The sequence below is a fragment of the Sitodiplosis mosellana genome, unplaced genomic scaffold (genome assembly GCF_009176505.1).
Source record: "Sitodiplosis mosellana isolate CC-2019 unplaced genomic scaffold, AAFC_SMos_1.0 Smas_scaffold_3, whole genome shotgun sequence".
Taxonomy (NCBI): domain Eukaryota; kingdom Metazoa; phylum Arthropoda; class Insecta; order Diptera; family Cecidomyiidae; genus Sitodiplosis; species Sitodiplosis mosellana.
Window position 1 is genome coordinate 1,246,686 of NW_022595246.1, and position 17,475 is coordinate 1,264,160.

General features: G+C 35.3%; 2 protein-coding genes across 2 annotated transcripts; both read right to left on the reverse strand.

The window, feature by feature from the left end:
• Positions 1-944: 944 nt before the first annotated feature.
• On the reverse strand, positions 945-6,526 carry LOC129565632 (uncharacterized). Its single transcript, XM_055440722.1, has 7 exons — positions 5,983-6,526; positions 5,214-5,912; positions 4,887-5,144; positions 4,623-4,809; positions 2,412-2,893; positions 1,649-2,338; positions 945-1,585 (listed from the first exon to the last, which is right to left on the reverse strand). Exons 1-7 carry the CDS (start codon positions 6,428-6,430, stop codon positions 1,158-1,160), a joined length of 3,192 nt encoding a protein of 1,063 aa, XP_055296697.1. The 5' UTR covers positions 6,431-6,526; the 3' UTR covers positions 945-1,157.
• A 2,951-nt stretch (positions 6,527-9,477) lies between these two features.
• On the reverse strand, positions 9,478-16,460 carry LOC129565633 (uncharacterized). The gene is made up of 9 exons (XM_055440723.1): positions 15,303-16,460; positions 15,169-15,212; positions 14,391-15,089; positions 14,065-14,317; positions 13,804-13,973; positions 10,956-11,402; positions 10,336-10,880; positions 10,087-10,240; positions 9,478-10,030 (listed from the first exon to the last, which is right to left on the reverse strand). The coding sequence occupies exons 1-9, from the start codon at positions 15,695-15,697 to the stop codon at positions 9,606-9,608; spliced, it is 3,132 nt and encodes a 1,043-aa protein (XP_055296698.1). The 5' UTR covers positions 15,698-16,460; the 3' UTR covers positions 9,478-9,605.
• Between the last annotated feature and the right edge of the window lie 1,015 nt (positions 16,461-17,475).

Here is a 17,475-nt window from a genome sequence, read left to right on the forward strand (position 1 = left end):
CTAAAAATTCTAGAAGTGGGTTTTGGTGGATTGTTCAAAACCGCTCCTGGTTCTGGAAGTGGATCCGCAGGATGGACCAGGGCATTGTCAAACCCAGTCTGATCCATCCTGAGGATCCACCAAAACCCACTTCCAGAACATAATTTTCAAGGTGAATGTTGAAATATTTCGAAATAATACGGATTTTGGTGAATCCCAGAGAATTTTAGAGAAAAGAGAGAAATATTGAAATTTTAGATGAATTTTAAGTTGCGTGAAACCCCTAGTCTAAACGTACGTAGGAAATAACTTTGCAAATTATAACATTCACGGAACGTTTCACATGGATTTGTGAAAATCAATGTCAATATGGAATTTCTGTCACTCATCGAACAGGTGTTTCAAATTCAACAGGTGTACAGAAAACTGATAATATTTTCGCACCGATGAGATAAAGAACCAGACGATAGGGGAAAAACGATTAAATTGATTGCTTTTAATAGCACTTATCACTATCAATTTATGAAAAAATAGATAAAGGACTTTGACGCGTTTCAATTTCTAAGAATTCTGTTACTGCGGTTGACTCACTTGATAATTGGAATTGGTCACTTCAAATACGCAAACGTTCAATTCAGGAATATGTATGTAAATACAAATTGAACGTTTTAAATTTCAAAGATACCAAGAAAAAATGTTCAATTTCGAAAAATATTCAGCAGTGGCATTTCGTGTCCTGACGTCTGATTAGCTTTTCAACAAACTAAGATATCGAAAATTTCTATGGACATATTACATTGAAGATTTGAATGCTCAAATATTTTATATGATGTCGAATTTCAGTTAAGAAATCGTTGAAATTACCGCTATTTAGTCAATTTCTCATTATTTACATTGTTTTATGAAGAAGAAAAAATTGAAAAGTTTTTCTTACCTTTTTCGCAAAATTCAAACAAACAAATGAATAAGGTATTGTTTTGAACTTTTATTGCTTTTTTACTGATTGCCGGCACAAAGTCATGTGAAATAGTTTAATATATGATTGGCATGTGAACAATACGTGCACAAATTCTTCTAGCAAAGCAAACACAATGGTTGAAAGTCTTTGGCAATAATCGACAAATGAGAAGTACACTCAAGACATTTTTTATGATACGCTGAAGTGACGCAGTTAAAATTTATCGCTCAAACACATACAGCTTAAGTCCACCTAAAGGAGACAAGAGAAAAGCTCGAGGGTCAAATTTCAACTCTTCATTTTTGAGCCGGTCCTCCAGTTCATATCGGAACTTTTGCAACAGCATGATTACTCCGACTCTAGTTTGCAAGTGACCAAGTCTCGCACCAATGCAATTTCGCGGTCCATCGCCAAAAGCATAATAGGGTCTATTCACTTGATTTTTTCCAACAGAATACTCAGCATTGTAGAATCGTTCCGGGTCGTATTTGCTTGGATTTTCCCAATAGCGTTCGTCATGCTGCAAGGCATAAATTGGAATTAGTACATCAATTCCTTTTTCAATCACAAGTTCAGTTCCTGGGATAGTGTAGTCTTTGACGCAAGTGCGTTCCAGCATCGGTGCTACGGAATATTTCCTAAGTGCCTCTGTAATGAAGTAATTTGTCAATAATTTGATGAATGGTCAATCAATCGATAGAAATCGCTTACCATCAACACAAGCCTCCAAGTACTTCATCTCACACATGGATTCATAAGTAATTTTACCGTCATGTTTCTCTAAGACTCGATCGATTTCTTCGTGCACTCGTGCCTGAATATCAGGATTTTTCGCCAACTCGTACATACAAAACGTAAGAGCTGTTGATGATGTTTCTACGCCAGCTGCGAAAAATACGATCGTTTGCGCTGCAATTTCGTTCAAAGTCATTTTCTTGTCGGCCTTAATCACCGTTTCCCATTCATCATCCAACTGAATTGATCCCGTATTTCGCAACTGAATCAGCAATTGGAAGAAATCCTTTCGGCAGACATTGTTCTGCTCTCGATAGTCTAACGTTTGTTTTGCCATCGATTTAACGAAATCCTCTACACGTTGATCAAGGCACTTGATGCGGAAGAAAGTCATAAGCTTGGGCGCGATAAAATTCATCGCAAACCGAATGGCATTCCAACCCTTTAATTCTAAGACCATACGACCGTATTTGCGAAAATCGTGGCCCGGATCGTTAACACAATCCACATCAATACCGAAGGCAACCGATGCAATCACATTCGTTTGATGACACGCTGTTATCTCACGCACATCAACTTGTTCTTTATTCTTGGCCAATTTCTCTAGATATTTTTGTAAACCAACACCGCAATCGACCAAAGTGCTAAACATTGCTTTGAGCTTCCCTGAAAAAGAAAATTATCGACCACATTGAAAAAAATACATAATTTATTGTTGATCTATCTCTTATCAATTTACCCGACGTAAAGGCGGGTGACTGTTTCGAACGTAGATTACGCCACTTCTGACCAGGTGATCCAACTAAATTCGCCGACATCGGATCAAACTCTTCATTGCAATGAACACCACGATCCGTAAAGTGTGAAAAGTCTTTTATTAAAACCGATTGGATGAGTTCAGTGTCTCGAAGTAGTAACATCGGGCGTAATATACTGTAAACACCGATAAACGATTCATCTGTCGTTTTGTAGAGTCTAGCAAAGAGCTCACCAAAGTACTCTCTTTGCAAAAATGAATTTGTGAAATGTCCGAATATATAGCTCACTTCTGGTAAGGTTTTGAAACCTTTCCTATCCCAGTACGAGTATTGTCGTTTGGCATATAAGTACAGGATTGTAAAGACACCAATGAATAGTGACAATAAATCTATTGTCCAACTATTTGTTAACAGAGCCATTTTTTTTCTCCACTGATCTATGTTGAAATTGGTTCTATGTTTTCACTACGTCCTTCGAAAAATTTCTACAATAACTGCGTTAAGCGCTTCGCTAGCACTGATATTTATACATCAACTGATATACTGAAAGCAACACTTGAACGTTTGAGATTCTGATAACAAATACATTCACTTAAACATATAAATGTACAATACTACTTTTTTTAATGCCAAATTGATATGAGTATAATGAAAGTGTATTTTTAGCACTGATGGTGATATCGTTCAGCAGGCGTTGACTGACAATTTCGATTTTTTTTTTTGATCATTCAAAGCGACAGTTTTCATTTTATCAACTAACATGAACAATCCACTCAGCAATCATGGGTTTCACGGTACTTTTCGTACGGATTTGTAAAAATCAACATCAAAATGTTATGCCAGTCATCAGGACAGGTGTTTCAAATTGAACAGGTGTATAGCAAACACACAGAAGCACCATTTTGATAACACTATCGCACTACTGAAGTAAAGTAACAGACGATAGAAAAAAAAGATTAAATAAATTACTTTTAATAGCACTTATTATTAGGCGTATTACAAAAACGTTTAAGGTAATGAAAAAATTGTCGTTCAAATTCAGAAAAACGTCTATGGCAAACCATAATATATATTATATAATATATCCATCTGAAATTGTGCCAAATTCATGTAAAAAAGACTTTAAAGGTGACAAATCATATGAAAAATGCTCAACAAAATCGGGGTTTTAAACTGGTTTAAACCAGTTTAAACTCGTTTGGCGACAGCTTCTCCTACTTTTTCCGACGATTTTGTCATTTTTTCAGACGAAAATTTATTTAACCGAATCAGTGACAAAAACTTTGACGCCTTCCCAAGCGGAACAGTAAGATGAGATTCTATCGTGATGATGAATTTCATCGTGGACTAGCGGCGAGCGTGTGTGTGCAAAACTTCTCCTTTCTCACTGCTGCTGTGTTAAACATAGTATGCTATGCACGCACACCGATACATGACTGTAGCTCCATAGCGCATGCATACAGCCATATATTGATGTGCGTGAACCGTTTACTTATGTTTAACACAGCAGCAGTGAGAAAGGTGAAGTGTACATTGTACACTGTACATGCGCTAGCCGCTAGTCCACGATGAAATTCATCGTCACGATAGAATCTTATCTTACTGTTTCGCTTGGGTTTCGAAGAATTTATTCTGCTACAGCAATTGACACAATCGATAGTTGCAATTACAATTACAATTAAATGATAACATGACTAGCAACACGACCTTTTATCGATCAATTGAAATAAAAGGAAATGATTTCAATGATTTTTTTTATAATATCGACGATTCGTTTTAAAATCGCTGTATTTCGCATTTATTTCTATATTATTTTGTATTGGCATCATTTCTACTGATGAATCATCACAGAAAAGTGATAAAAATGTTTGTAAACAGTGGGCAGAGCGTAAAATACTGATTGCAGAAAGAAATGTCTGAGATTTTTGCTCATTTATGATGGAATAAAGTGCAAAAATGAGATTTATTTATTCTTTCTTAATTATATAGAAATGCTTTGTGATTTTTCTAAGAATAATATTTACAAACGAAAGATGATAATGTTTCGGAAAACAAGCGAAATATATAAACACTTCACAACCACACATCTAACCACTTAGAGCGATTAAATCATTAAAAATAATTGTATTAATGACAAAATTGTTGATTTGTCTTATACTTCGTGCAACCTTAACAAACGTGTTAATAATCACGCATCAGTCGTACTATGTGGTGTGCGTTTGAAAATTTGCAGATTGATGACATCCAATGGTTTAAGTAAAAGAGATCTTGGGTCAAATTTTAATTCTCGATCCTTAAGTTTTTCATCCAATTCGTATCGAAAATGTTGTAACATCAAAACAAGGCCGACTAATGTTTGTATTTTGCCCAATCTCATGCCTGGAAAAAGAAAAACAATTTATTTTATCATAAAAGAGTCGACGATTTCATTACAGTTAACGATTTTCGTAACCCACCGATGCAATTTCGCGGGCCATCTCCGAACGGGTAGAATGGCCGATTTATTTGATTCTTTCCAGCTGAGTTTGCTGCATTGAAACGCTCGGGCATGAATTTTTCTGGATCCGCGAAGTATCGTTCATCTTGATGGAATCCTATTACGGGAATAATCACTTCAGCTCCTTTCTTGATTACATTATTCGTTCCAGGTATTGGGTAGTCTTTAACACACGATCGTGGCAACCCAGATGCAACAGGGTATTTTCGGAGTGTCTCTGTTAGAAAACGAAATAAATTCAAAAATTGTTTCCAAAACAAAAACGAGCAGGAAAATAATTCCTAACCTTCAATGCACGTTTCCAAGAACTTCATTTCCGACATGCATTCATACGTTATGTTTCCATCATGCTCTTTTAAAACGTTGTCAATATCTTCGTGCACTCTCCGCTGAATGTCGGGATTCTTTGCCAATTCATACAAACAAAATGAGAGTGTGCTCGATGACGTTTCAAATCCCGCAGCGAAGAAGACAAACGTTTGAGCGGCAATTTCGTTCAAGGTCATTTCCTTGTGTTTTTCATCGGTTTTGATCACCGTTTCCCATTGATCGTCCAATTGTACAGTTCCACTGTTCCGCAATTGCACTAACAACTGGAAAAAGTCTTTGCGAACAATATTATTTTGTTCTCGATACATCAAATTCATTTTGACGACGGACATTATGAAGCGTTCAATGCTCGAATCATACGATTTAATGCGCAACAAATCCAGTAGATTTGGCAATACAACGTTGATAAGCTTTCGAATTCCATTCAGAATGGTGCATTCGAAAATTTTTCGGCCACAGACACGAAACTCGTTGTTCGGTTCACTGATCGTGTCCACGTCAATGCCAAATGCAACCGAAGCAATAACATTCGTTGCGTGACTGGCTGATATCTCTCGCACATCAAGCAATTCACTCTTATTTGCCAGGTTTTTTAGATAACTCTGTAGCATTGAACCACAATCGAGCAGTGTGGGGAACATTGCTTTAAGTTTGCCTACGAAAAGACAAAATAAGTGCTGTCAAGAGTATGCCATGGGCTTGAGGATAGAGACAATCACACGTACCTGAAGTAAATGCTGGTGTCAATTTCCCTCGCAATGTTTTCGATTTGGAAAATGGCAAAGCAACTAAATTTCCAGATAGTGGATCATAACTTTCATTGGAATGAATGCCACGATCTGGAAAGTGTAAATAGTCTTTGATGAGGATTGCCTGCGCCAATTTTGGATCACGAATCATCAAAGCTGGGCGAAATAACGTATAAATGCCAATGTAGGGCTCATCGGTTGCCTTGTACAATTTCAACAGAACGTTCGTTATTGATTCTTTTTGTAGGGCGGTTTCTTTTATATGCCCAACAATATAATTAAAACCTGGAAGTGTTTTAAAACCAGTTCGAGCCCAATACGAATATTTCCATTTGAGAAATAAATATAGCAGCGTTAATGCACCCAAAAGAAAAACCACAACAACATCACACTTGAAACAGTCACTTGTTTGGATCATTCCCATTTAATATTGCTTATCTCTTGTACACTGAACTCTGATCACTGCAAAATAAACTCTTCACTGTTTTTGCCTGGATGCTTATATCGCAACTGAGCTACAGCGTTACCGAGCACTATTATTTATACACTAACAATCGTCTATGTTCAGTTCATTCATTTTCATTAGTGTGTTTGTTTCGACGCTTTGGCGATCTTACTCAGAATAGTTAGCTATAGCATTCTAGTATATGTGAACTCATACCCACACAGCTATTTTCAATCAAAATTGATTATACTCAACTTATTGCGATGTTAAGATAATATATGTTATGCTAAATGAGCTCATAGTTTCGGTACATGAGGTTTTTGGGTGATTCGTTCAAATGTAGTTTTACTGATTCCTGTTTCATTGGTGTTATTTGCTTTTCACCAAAATCTTCTATTCTTGGTCGTTTAGTTGCGAATAAAGCTTCTAGCGACCCTGACAATATTCTTATATGAGTCCACAACTCTCGCTTATAGAGATTTGCATTGCCTAGTTTTAGGTGATTTTTTTTTTGCAACAACTCCATAATGTACTTTTATTGTGCTTTTTTGCACAACCCACTCAATGTGATTTGACTGCGGTTTCAATTGCAATCGCATTCCTGAGCTTATGATTGAAAGAGTAGCAAATTTACAGAAAACGAATACATTTTAAACACACACTTGATGATAAAAAGAGCGATTAAAAGTACAGTATTTCCAATGCAGCGTCAAGTCGAAAATTAATCAATACAACTTTGATTGTATCTGAAAGTTTTATGATTTGTATCTATTCATCTTCATCCGCTCTTTACACAAATTGTTTTCATTGAAGAAAAAAAACTTTGGTTGTGTGAACGAAAAAATTCTATGGAGTGGTAAAAGAAACTATGGTATAGATTCAATAAAAAGAATCACTAATACTAAGATTCATAACATTTTTTCTGTGTGTGTATCAAATCTGTGGGTGAGATTGTGAGTAGTGTTTGTTTTTAACGACTTATATTTCGATGAAGTAGAATATGTTTTACTCGGGTTTTTTGCGATTTTCACTTTAAAAACAAGAAATATCGAATTTGCGTTTATGCAAAAATTGCTGGTCTTGTCATATTTTACAGCTTTGCAACACACAATTGAACCGTTGCGACAAACAAATTCCCTCAGAATATTTTAGTTCCAAAGTGCAACATGAATTTTTTTTTCATATAGAGTTTACAACAACAATTCCATATGAAAAAAACTTTATGTTGCACTTTAAAACTAAAATATTCTGAGGGAATTTGTTTGTCGCAATGGCTCAATTGTCGTATATCTCTTGAAAACAAATAAATTATTTCAAGATGTATCCACCGTTTGAAAACATACTCTACTTTTTTCAATCTTAACCATTTATAGATATGTACCATGTTCAGTTTCATTCAAATGTGTTGGAGACATTTAATCGAAAAAAATGCTTTTGTATTATTACAAACGAGCTGATATTTTATGCAGACACATTAGAATGAATAAAGATATTTATAGACATCTTACAAAATTATTTTCGAATTGATAAACTAATAACTTTGATTAATGGTTTGAATAATTTTGAATAAAAACGATTGTCATTATTCTCTATCTCTGTCAGTCTAAAATCGCGCAAGCATTAAGATAATTTTAAATTGTTAAGTGCAGAGCCTGTCCCAGATAGGGCGCAAGTGGTGCGCTGCACCACGGCGCTGGGGCGCCGAAGGCGCGTGAGCGCTGAAATTTCTGCAAACTGGCAGAAAAATTGGAGCGCTTGTGCTTAATTGCTTAAATTTTCCGAAAATACGTAGAAAAATTCAGGCGTCGAGAGCGCCGAATGCACCAAAAGCATTTGATCAGCTTATATATATTTTTGAAATGACAAAAAAAATTTGGCTAGCGCGCCTTCGTTTTGAGACAATTTTGAGTCTATTTCATTTCATCCTAAGAAAAGGGCGCCCTGACAATTTTGCACCAGGACGCAAAGAGCGCACGGACAGGATCTGGTTAAGTGATCTGTTAGGTAGGTAATGTGCACAGATTTTCCTCGCGGAAAACGAGGGCATTATTTTTGCTTTTCAACTTTTAATTTAAAATGAAATTTAATGACAAAATAAGAGAAATACAGCTATAATATAAATATTTTAGGTTTTTCGTTGAATTTGCCGATCCATTTTTTTTTTATTTTGATAAACAATCATCCTATCAAGGAAGCATTTCATCCTGCTGTTTTCAGCAACACTTTAATGAGAATTGCGTTACCAAGCATATTCAATCAGAGTAGTTTTTTTTAAGAGATCTAAATATAGATTAAAATTTTTCAACGAAAATGTTTCGGCTATTTTAATCACCTGACCAAGACTTTATGGAAATAGTTTATTTTTGTTTCTTAGTGTGTGTGCGTACAGCAGAATAAACCAAATGAAAACAGCAACCACTTCGTGTCAAATAAATAATTCTTTTATAGTCGAAAACACTGAAATGTAAATGAGAACTGAGTCAATAATATCAAGTTTAAGAAATCTGATATAAACGAAACAATACGTAATTCAAATTGAGTTATTCATTTTGAAGAATTTTTGAATGTGGACATCATTTGAGGCTGTGAGAATGAAAATGGCAATACAGGAATAAACATTCTGAAGCGCATCAAGAAAAAAAAATTCACAAAAGTGAATCATGAGTTCTGAATACGCAAAAGTGAACCATGAACCTCCTATGCTGCTCATGTAAAGTCATGTTTCACTTTTGCATATTCAGAACTCATTATTCATTTTTGCGTATTTTTTTTCTTGATGCGTTTCAGAATGTTTATTCCTGTATTGCCATTTTCATTCTCACAGCCTCATTTTCCTCTCGTATTTTACCGTTTTTTAAATAAACTTTTGAAATTTTTTCACCCGGCAACAACGAGGACATTTTGATTAAATTCGAAAGTCTTCAAGAATACAAGGACCGCTATCACAAACGAAGACTGCACTCCCAAAACGAGGACGTCTGTAATGTGCACAGAATAGATGAGTAAAAATGAATAAAAGTCATAGGTTTAATTTACAAGCAGCCTTCAAACATCTGAATCTGTGTTGAATTTATTTGTATACTTTGAATGAAATTAACTGATTTGATTTTTTCCCCTACGAATAGGAATTCAATGAATTGCATAGTGACAATATTCAACGTTTGTATATTTTAAGATTAATTTCACCAGTTGGAGTGAGAATAAAAGTTTTTGACGAGAAAGCCAATTCATTGTTCCTCTGCTTATCTTCCGATTCGAATCTGATTTTTTGTAGCATCAATACGAGTCCGACTTTGGTTTGCATCTTTCCCATCCTAATTCCTATGCAATTCCTTGGACCTACACCAAATGGAATGTACGGCCTATTCAATATATTTTTGCCGGCCGAATTTTCTTCATTGAAACGCTCGGGCATGAACTTTTCCGGATCTTCGTAATACTGATTGTCTCTATGAAGTGCGAAAACGGGAATCATCACCTGGGTACCTTTTTCAATGACTTGATTTGTACCAGGTATTTGGTAGTTTTGTCCACAAAGTCTCGGAAGAATCGGAACTGGTGGATATTTTCGTAGCGTTTCTGCGAAATTAGAATGTTTCTTAGAATTGACAAAAAAACAGACGAAATTAGTGTACCTTCAATACAATTTTCCAAAAACTTCATCTCAGATATGGACTCGTAGGAAATCTGACCATCATGCTTCTCTAAAACTTGATCGATTTCCTCATGTACTCGCTGCTGAATTTCGGGCTTTTTTGCCAACTCATACAAACAATATGATAAAGTGGTCTGAAAAAAAAAATAGAAATAGAAAATATGTTGTTTCTATAATATCGCCAGGTTCTGTGTGCTCTATAATTACATTACACTCAAAAATGTCTTACCGATGATGTTTCGAATCCAGCGCCAAAAAATACGAGTGACTGTGCGGCGATTTCGTTGATAGTCATTTGCTTTTGATTCTCATCTGTTTTAATTACCGTTTCCCATTGGTCATCCGAATGGACTGTTCCAGTATTACGCAACTGAATGAGGAGTTGAAAGAAATCCTTGCGAACAATATTATTTTGTTCACGTAGCTCTAGATTTTTTTTCACCAACGAAGTGAAAAAGTTCTGAATATCCGTACTTAATGTTTTGATGCGCAAAACTTCCATTAATTTCGGTGCCACTACGGCCAAAAGGCGTCGAATTGTACTTGAAACGTTTGTCGCAAATATTTTGCGGCCATAGACTCGAAACTGGTTATTTGGATCTCTGATAGCATCAACGTCAATTCCGAATGCAACGGAGGCAATAACATTCGTTGAGTAGCTGGCCGAAGTTTCGCGCACATCAAGTAATTCACCATTGTTTGCCACTTTTTCTAAATGATTTTGTAGACTCTCGCCACAGTCAACAAGTGTCGAAAACATCGCCTTTAATTTGCCTGGAAAACAACACAAGTGACTATTGCCATAATTGTCTGCTTGAGATTATTTGAGAATACAAACAATTTCCATACCAGTGGTGAACGTTGGTGTTAGTTTAGCACGTAAGTTTTTCCATTTCTCACCCGATAAGACCAATAAATGGCCGGACAATGGATCATACTCTTCATTTGAGTGTAAACCACGATCCGTGAAATAGTTAAAATCTTTGATAAAAATCGTTCGAATAAGTTCTGGATCGCGAATTAAAAGCACTGGACGTAGTAGGGTATAAATTCCAATGAATGGTTCATTTGTAGCACTGTAAAGTTTTTTAATCAAACTCGCTATGGAATCTTTCCCTGAAAAAGTGGATTTCATGTGTCCAAACACATAAATGAAACCAGGAAGTGTTTTGAAACCTTTGCGGTCCCAGTACGAATAATTTCGCAGGAGATACAAGTAAAATGAGCTGATTGCAGCTGTAAAAACCAACACTGCATCGCCAATCAAACTGGCAGTAATTAAACTCATTTCCAGAACTCGGGATATTCAAAATATTTTTTCAATTTATAAACTTCACTCCACAACGTCGCACATCTGAATAACTGAACTGCGCACAACAACCATTTATATTCCGTTGGCGATATTTTCATCATATGTTTTACATATCCGATTTCATGCGTGCATCTCAATTACATCAATTTTATTTCGGAGAAGAGAGTTCATTCTCCTTTCAAAGAAAAAGAAGAAACTCACTGCGAAAAATCTCACTCCAAAAAATCCCTCTGTAAAAATGCCAAAAAATTTAATCAAACCGAAAAGCGTTACATCGAAAATTTGTTGATTGAAATTAAATAAAAGTGGATACGCAGTACTGAAGCTGGAACTGATAACAGTAGACGTATTCGAGTGATATGATGACGAGTGTTCATTTCACTTCCAAGTTTTGTTGATGCAATTGACTTCCAAGATCTTAATGCGTGTAAGAAAATCGTTGAAATTGCTATTACTGTTATCTTTCTCCGAAATGTGCATGCGACATTATAATATGAATGAGCAGTGAGCACCACGGAATTACCCGCACAAATCAAACAGAACACTTTCTTTGACCTCAACCTTCGAATAGTTTCAAATGTTATGGACCCGACTGTGAGCCATTTAACGGATATTATTTACCGATACACATTTCCTTTATTTTATCCGTGTCTGTTTGTCATAAAAATGTTCAACAAATAAAAAAACCAATATTTATCACCCATTTAACTATTTCAGTGTAAGATGTCCGCAAATTACTTCTCTGCTTGAAATATAGCGCACGTGGTTATTCTTGTATCTGCGGATATCGGAGTATACCATTGCACTGACCCATATTTTGTTACGTTTACGCTCAATCTGACTACTAGTTTATTTTATTTTATTTTATCCAATCTAATTTATAGCGAAAATTTTCATACTAGTCACTTAGTCAGTTATTGTAGCCATAATTTGGTGTCACGCATCCTTTTCATGATCACGATCCCCATGACTTGATGTCGTGTTGTTGTCGTGCTGACATTCTTACAATCTTTTCCAAAGAATGCTGCTTCGTGATCCAGAACTCATGCATTCGATTTTAGTCGAAGATTTCTCACATGTTACTTGAGCAAAAAAGCCCGTTTAATATTTCCAAGCAAATAATGAACATTCGAAGCTGACTTAAATCCCTTGCGACTCCAACACGAATTGTGGATCCGGTGGACGAACAAAACTAGTAGCAGAGCACCGTTTTAAATGGTCAAAACAATGAAATATTCAACTGTCACTTATTGACACAATATTTTTTTTTACTCTTTAAAGCAAACAGATGGCTTTTTTCTACTCTTTGATTCTATATACTTGTGGGAACACTAATTATGACTGAACTGATTTCTGGGATCGAAAATATTGACAATCATAATGAAGACCATTTTTGATAGCAAGCATTTCGGATTGTTTACGTACTCCTGACATTATTTATATATTTATATTGTTTTTAACTGTACTTTTGGGGGGAAAGATAACAGTTGCATAGATTCAAAAACTTGGAAGTCAATTGCATCGAACAAAATTTGAAAGCGGAACAAACATTCGTTATCATATGACATGTCATGTCATCATATTATGAATACATCTACGGTTGTCAGCTTCAGCTTCAGCTTCAGTCCTGCGTATTCAATTTTATCAACAAATTTTTGATGAAGCACATTTAGATTTGATTAAATTTTTTGGGAATTTTACAGAGGGATTTATTCAAAATGAGTTTTTTCACAGTAAGTTTATTACAGATATGTAAATATACAAGATTCGTTTTTCAAATGTAGAGTAATATAGAGCTTTTCAGAATCCCAATCACAAAAAATATTTGAATGATCAAATTCAAATTGAAATGTAATGTGAACACGTCGCAATGTGGTTGTTTGAAATTTCCAAACAAATAATGAACATCCGAAGCTGACTGAAATCCCTTGCCACTCCAATACGAATATGTCCGGTGGAGAATCAAAATAAGTAGAGCAATTGCACCGGTCACAATATCAAATATCCAACTATCACATTCTTCTTTTTTCTCCGGAAAAAATGATATCAAAATTCAATTATTTTTCCAAAATCTATTTAAAATATTCAAGAAATGTGACCATGTGCATTTATTTTTCGATAATTTTATTGCCATTGTATAATTAGTGTAACGAAAAAAGAATCCAAATGTAATAAATGAGTCAAGGAGAAACACGGACAACGAAAATGTACCGTATTTTTCATCAGCAAATATTCTAGTGGTAACTTAAGACCGGAGTGTGTTTGTGTGTTGGTAATCCTGATTGATCAATGAGTTTGAATAATTTTGAATCATCGACATGCACTGCTATTATCTTCTATGTATTTTAGTTATTGCAATAATTATTATAATAATTAGCGGCTTTTATCGTTTGGAAACTTTGAGCATCAATCCTCCATGTGGTGAAAGCAAGAATGACTTTGGATCGATGACCAATTCACGATTCTTGCGGTTATCTTCCAATTCGAACTTGAATTTCTGCAGCAACATCACCAATCCAACCTTGGTTTGCATTTTGCCCAACCTCATACCAATGCTTTAAAATTCGGAAAGATTTTTTATTTTGAAATAAACAAATTAAATGAGAAAGACGAATTGATAGTATTTTGCGTATAAACAATGCTTACCAATTCCTTGGTCCGTCCCCAAATGGTATATAGGGCTTATTTATTTGATTTTTGCCTTCAGAATTCGTCTCATTGAATCGATCCGGATTGAATTCGAGTGGGGTCTCGTAATATTTTTCATCTCGGTGCAAACTGAACACAGGAACGAATACTTCAACACCTTTCTCAATCACTTGATTTGTACCAGGAATGTGATATTCTTTAACGCATGACCTGGTCAAGAAAGAGGCAACTGCGTACAACCGTAGTGTTTCTGCAAATCAGAAAAAATGAAAATCAAATGATAATTTTTGTCTTTCTTCACTTGAACATAATAAGTCCCATACCATCGATACATTTTTCCAAATATTTCATCTCCGAGACACATTCATACGTGATTTCTCCTCCGTGTCGTTCAATAACGCTGATGATTTCGTCATGCACCTTCTCTTGAATGTCTGGATTTCTCGCTAATTCGTACATACAAAAAGTTAAAGTGGTCGAAGAAGTTTCGAAACCAGCCGCGAAGAAGACAAACGTTTGTGCTGCAATTTCATTGAAAGTCATCGTCTTTTGATTTTCATCTGCTTTAATCACTGTATCCCATTGATCGTCCAATTGAACAGTTCCAGTATTTCGGAGCTGAATGAGAAGTTGAAAGAAATCTTTTCGCGAAACGTTATTTGTCTCTCGATACACCAGAGTTTGCTTTACAACGGAATTAATAAACGACTCAACGTCGGATTGAATGGATTTGATGCGTAGTAATCCTAATAATTTTGGCGCTGTAAATGTCATTAGGGTGCGAATAGCATTTGATAGACTTAATTCGAATATTTTACGGCCGCAAACTCGGAACTCGTTGTTCGGATTATTTATTGAATCAACATCGATACCGAATGCTACCGAAGCTATCACATTTGTTGCGTGGCTGGCCGAAATTTCACGCACATCAAGAAACTCATTTTTATCGGCTAGTTTCGCCAAATAGTTCTGTAGCGTCGCACCACAATTAACTAGTGTCGAAAACATTGCTTTTAGTTTGCCTGCGAAAATAACCATTAGCAACGATACATTATTGCCATAATTGTCTGCTTGAGATAATTCAAGAATAAGAACAATCACCTGAAGTAAATGTTGGCGTAAGCTTTCCACGCATACTTTTCCATCTATGGATTGCAATTGAATATTGAAGTGTAAATAGAAAGAAAAATAAACTACCCGAATGTGTTTCATATGCAAAAACTTTTTAATTGTACCTCTGCCCGGGTAATGCCAGTAAATTCGCCGACAATGGATCGTAATCTTCGTTGCAATGAATGCCGCGATCGGTGAAATGTGAAAAATCTTTAACCAAAACCGAACGTATTAGTTCGGGATCTCTGAGTAGCAACACTGGGCGAAGTATCGTGTAGATGCCAATAAATGGCTCATTTGTACTTCGGTAGAGTGTGTCAATAGTTTCAGCGAAATTTTCTTTCGCCAAAAACGATCGCTTGAAATTGCCAAATATATAATTAATATTTGGAGCTGATTTGAATCCTTTGCGCTCCCAGTACGAATACGTTCGTTTGAAGAATAAATAGAGTAGGGTAGCTGCTCCAACTGAAATCACTAACATATCAAACTTCAGACTATCACTTATTAACGCCATTATTGGTAGAAAAATAGTTTCTCCAAACTTCACAACAATGTTTTTTGCTCGAAATTCTATTTACAACTGAGATGAGGCGCACGTGTAACTCAAATTTATATCAAAAACCAACTGGTAAATACCAATCTCTAAAATTTCAAGTTTTGATAACGAGATAGCAGAAAATATACTTTCGCGTTTGATTATCAAAACATATGCGACGCAGAAGATTTGTTCTACACAGACTTTACACGGTTCACTCCTATGTAGCAAGCTGTGAATACATAAAACATTTGTTAATTTACTATATAAGTGTGTGTGAATGATGTGACTTAGTACTAAAATACAACATAAACCGTCTCTGTGTGTGCTGCATAGGTAAAATAGCTTCATGCTTATCAATATTACAATATAAAACAGCCAAAATTAGCTCCTCATTTAAAACACAACTCACGATTTAAAATGCAAGTCATGCTGAACTGGTTTTTTCTAAAAAGTATCAAATGTTGAATAACTTGTGGGGCTAGGAACAAGTTGTGTCATTCGTATGTTCACTTACTCATTTTAACTCACGATTTAAAATGCAAGTCATGCTGAACTGGTTTTTTCTAAAAAGTATCAAATGTTGAATAACTTGTGTAATTTTTGGCAACGGGTTAGATGAGCAGAGCAGACTGACTTGTTAAAAATAACACATATCAAATGTAGACTACACTGTACATTATTGTCTTTCTTGATCAAAAGTAAAGCCGTTGCTCCATGAAGATTGGATTGGTGATTTTTTTCGTGATAGGTTCGCTACAATTTTCACTATTTGAAATTGATCCAATCGATTTTGCAATATTTATATAAATATTTGAAACTAATGGAGAAATTGTCCAAAAACTATTTTTTCTAAATTTTCTATGATTTAAATCATATGGACGCGGGGCGGGATATATTTTAAATCATTTATATTCAAAGAAACTTGAAATATTGGGGTAATTATAATACTAGTAATTATAGGAACTGCATTCATAGGATATGTATTGCCTTGAGGACAATATCGTTTTGAAAGTCTACAGTAATTATTAATCTTTTATCATCAATTCCTTACTTAGGAAATTACTTAGTTCAATGAATTTCATAAACACAACGATTGATTGACCAATGACCATTCATAAACCAATAAAAATAGAATGAATTTCGTGGAATTTTGTAGATAGGTAATATGATTATGGGTACAAAGGTACATACTACCTTTTGAGTTGTGTTCAAAAAGTCAATTCAATAAAAAAAAATCAAACCATTTCTTGACTCTTTTTTTTTCAAAAACCGAAAACATCCATCATTGTAATCACAGTTGTGTGATTCCCTTTCGCTGAATGTTTGCGTCGAAAATCACATTTTTTCTCAGTATAGTCAAGTCACAGTTGATGATAAATTTTTGACGATCATTGTTTTTGCTTAATACGCGTGGAACCAATCGAATGGCTAAAATAAATACCACTTATTAAAAGTTCACTTATCTGGTACCTGATTTTTTGAATTCACAAGAGATTTGAACGACTTCTGCCAATAGGTACAGGCGGACACAGCATTTTTCACAGATGGTTCTTTGAAGGGTGACTATGGAGGCTACGGTGTGCATTGCGTGCAGCCAGAAGTAAACAATTCGGTCTCGATGGGCAAATACGTCACGGTAAAACAATTAGAAATTACAGCCATCACTGAATGTGGCCGGTTGATATTAGAGAATGGCACGACAGGCAAGATTGCTATCTTCACAGACAGTCAAGGAGCCATTAAAGCTCTAGAGA

Coding starts and splice junctions, on each gene's coding strand:
- LOC129565632 (XM_055440722.1), bottom strand. CDS start 6,430: ATGGGAATGATCCAAACAAGTGACTGTTTCAAGTGTGATGTTGTTGTG. Junction 4,810..4,886: donor TGGCCCGCGAAATTGCATCG/GTGGGTTACGAA, acceptor TTCTTTTTCCAG/GCATGAGATTGGGCAAAATA. Junction 2,339..2,411: donor GTCACCCGCCTTTACGTCGG/GTAAATTGATAA, acceptor TTTCTTTTTCAG/GGAAGCTCAAAGCAATGTTT.
- LOC129565633 (XM_055440723.1), bottom strand. CDS start 15,697: ATGGCGTTAATAAGTGATAGTCTGAAGTTTGATATGTTAGTGATTTCA. Junction 15,090..15,168: donor TACGCCAACATTTACTTCAG/GTGATTGTTCTT, acceptor TTATTTTCGCAG/GCAAACTAAAAGCAATGTTT. Junction 14,318..14,390: donor TTTGGAAAAATGTATCGATG/GTATGGGACTTA, acceptor TCTGATTTGCAG/AAACACTACGGTTGTACGCA.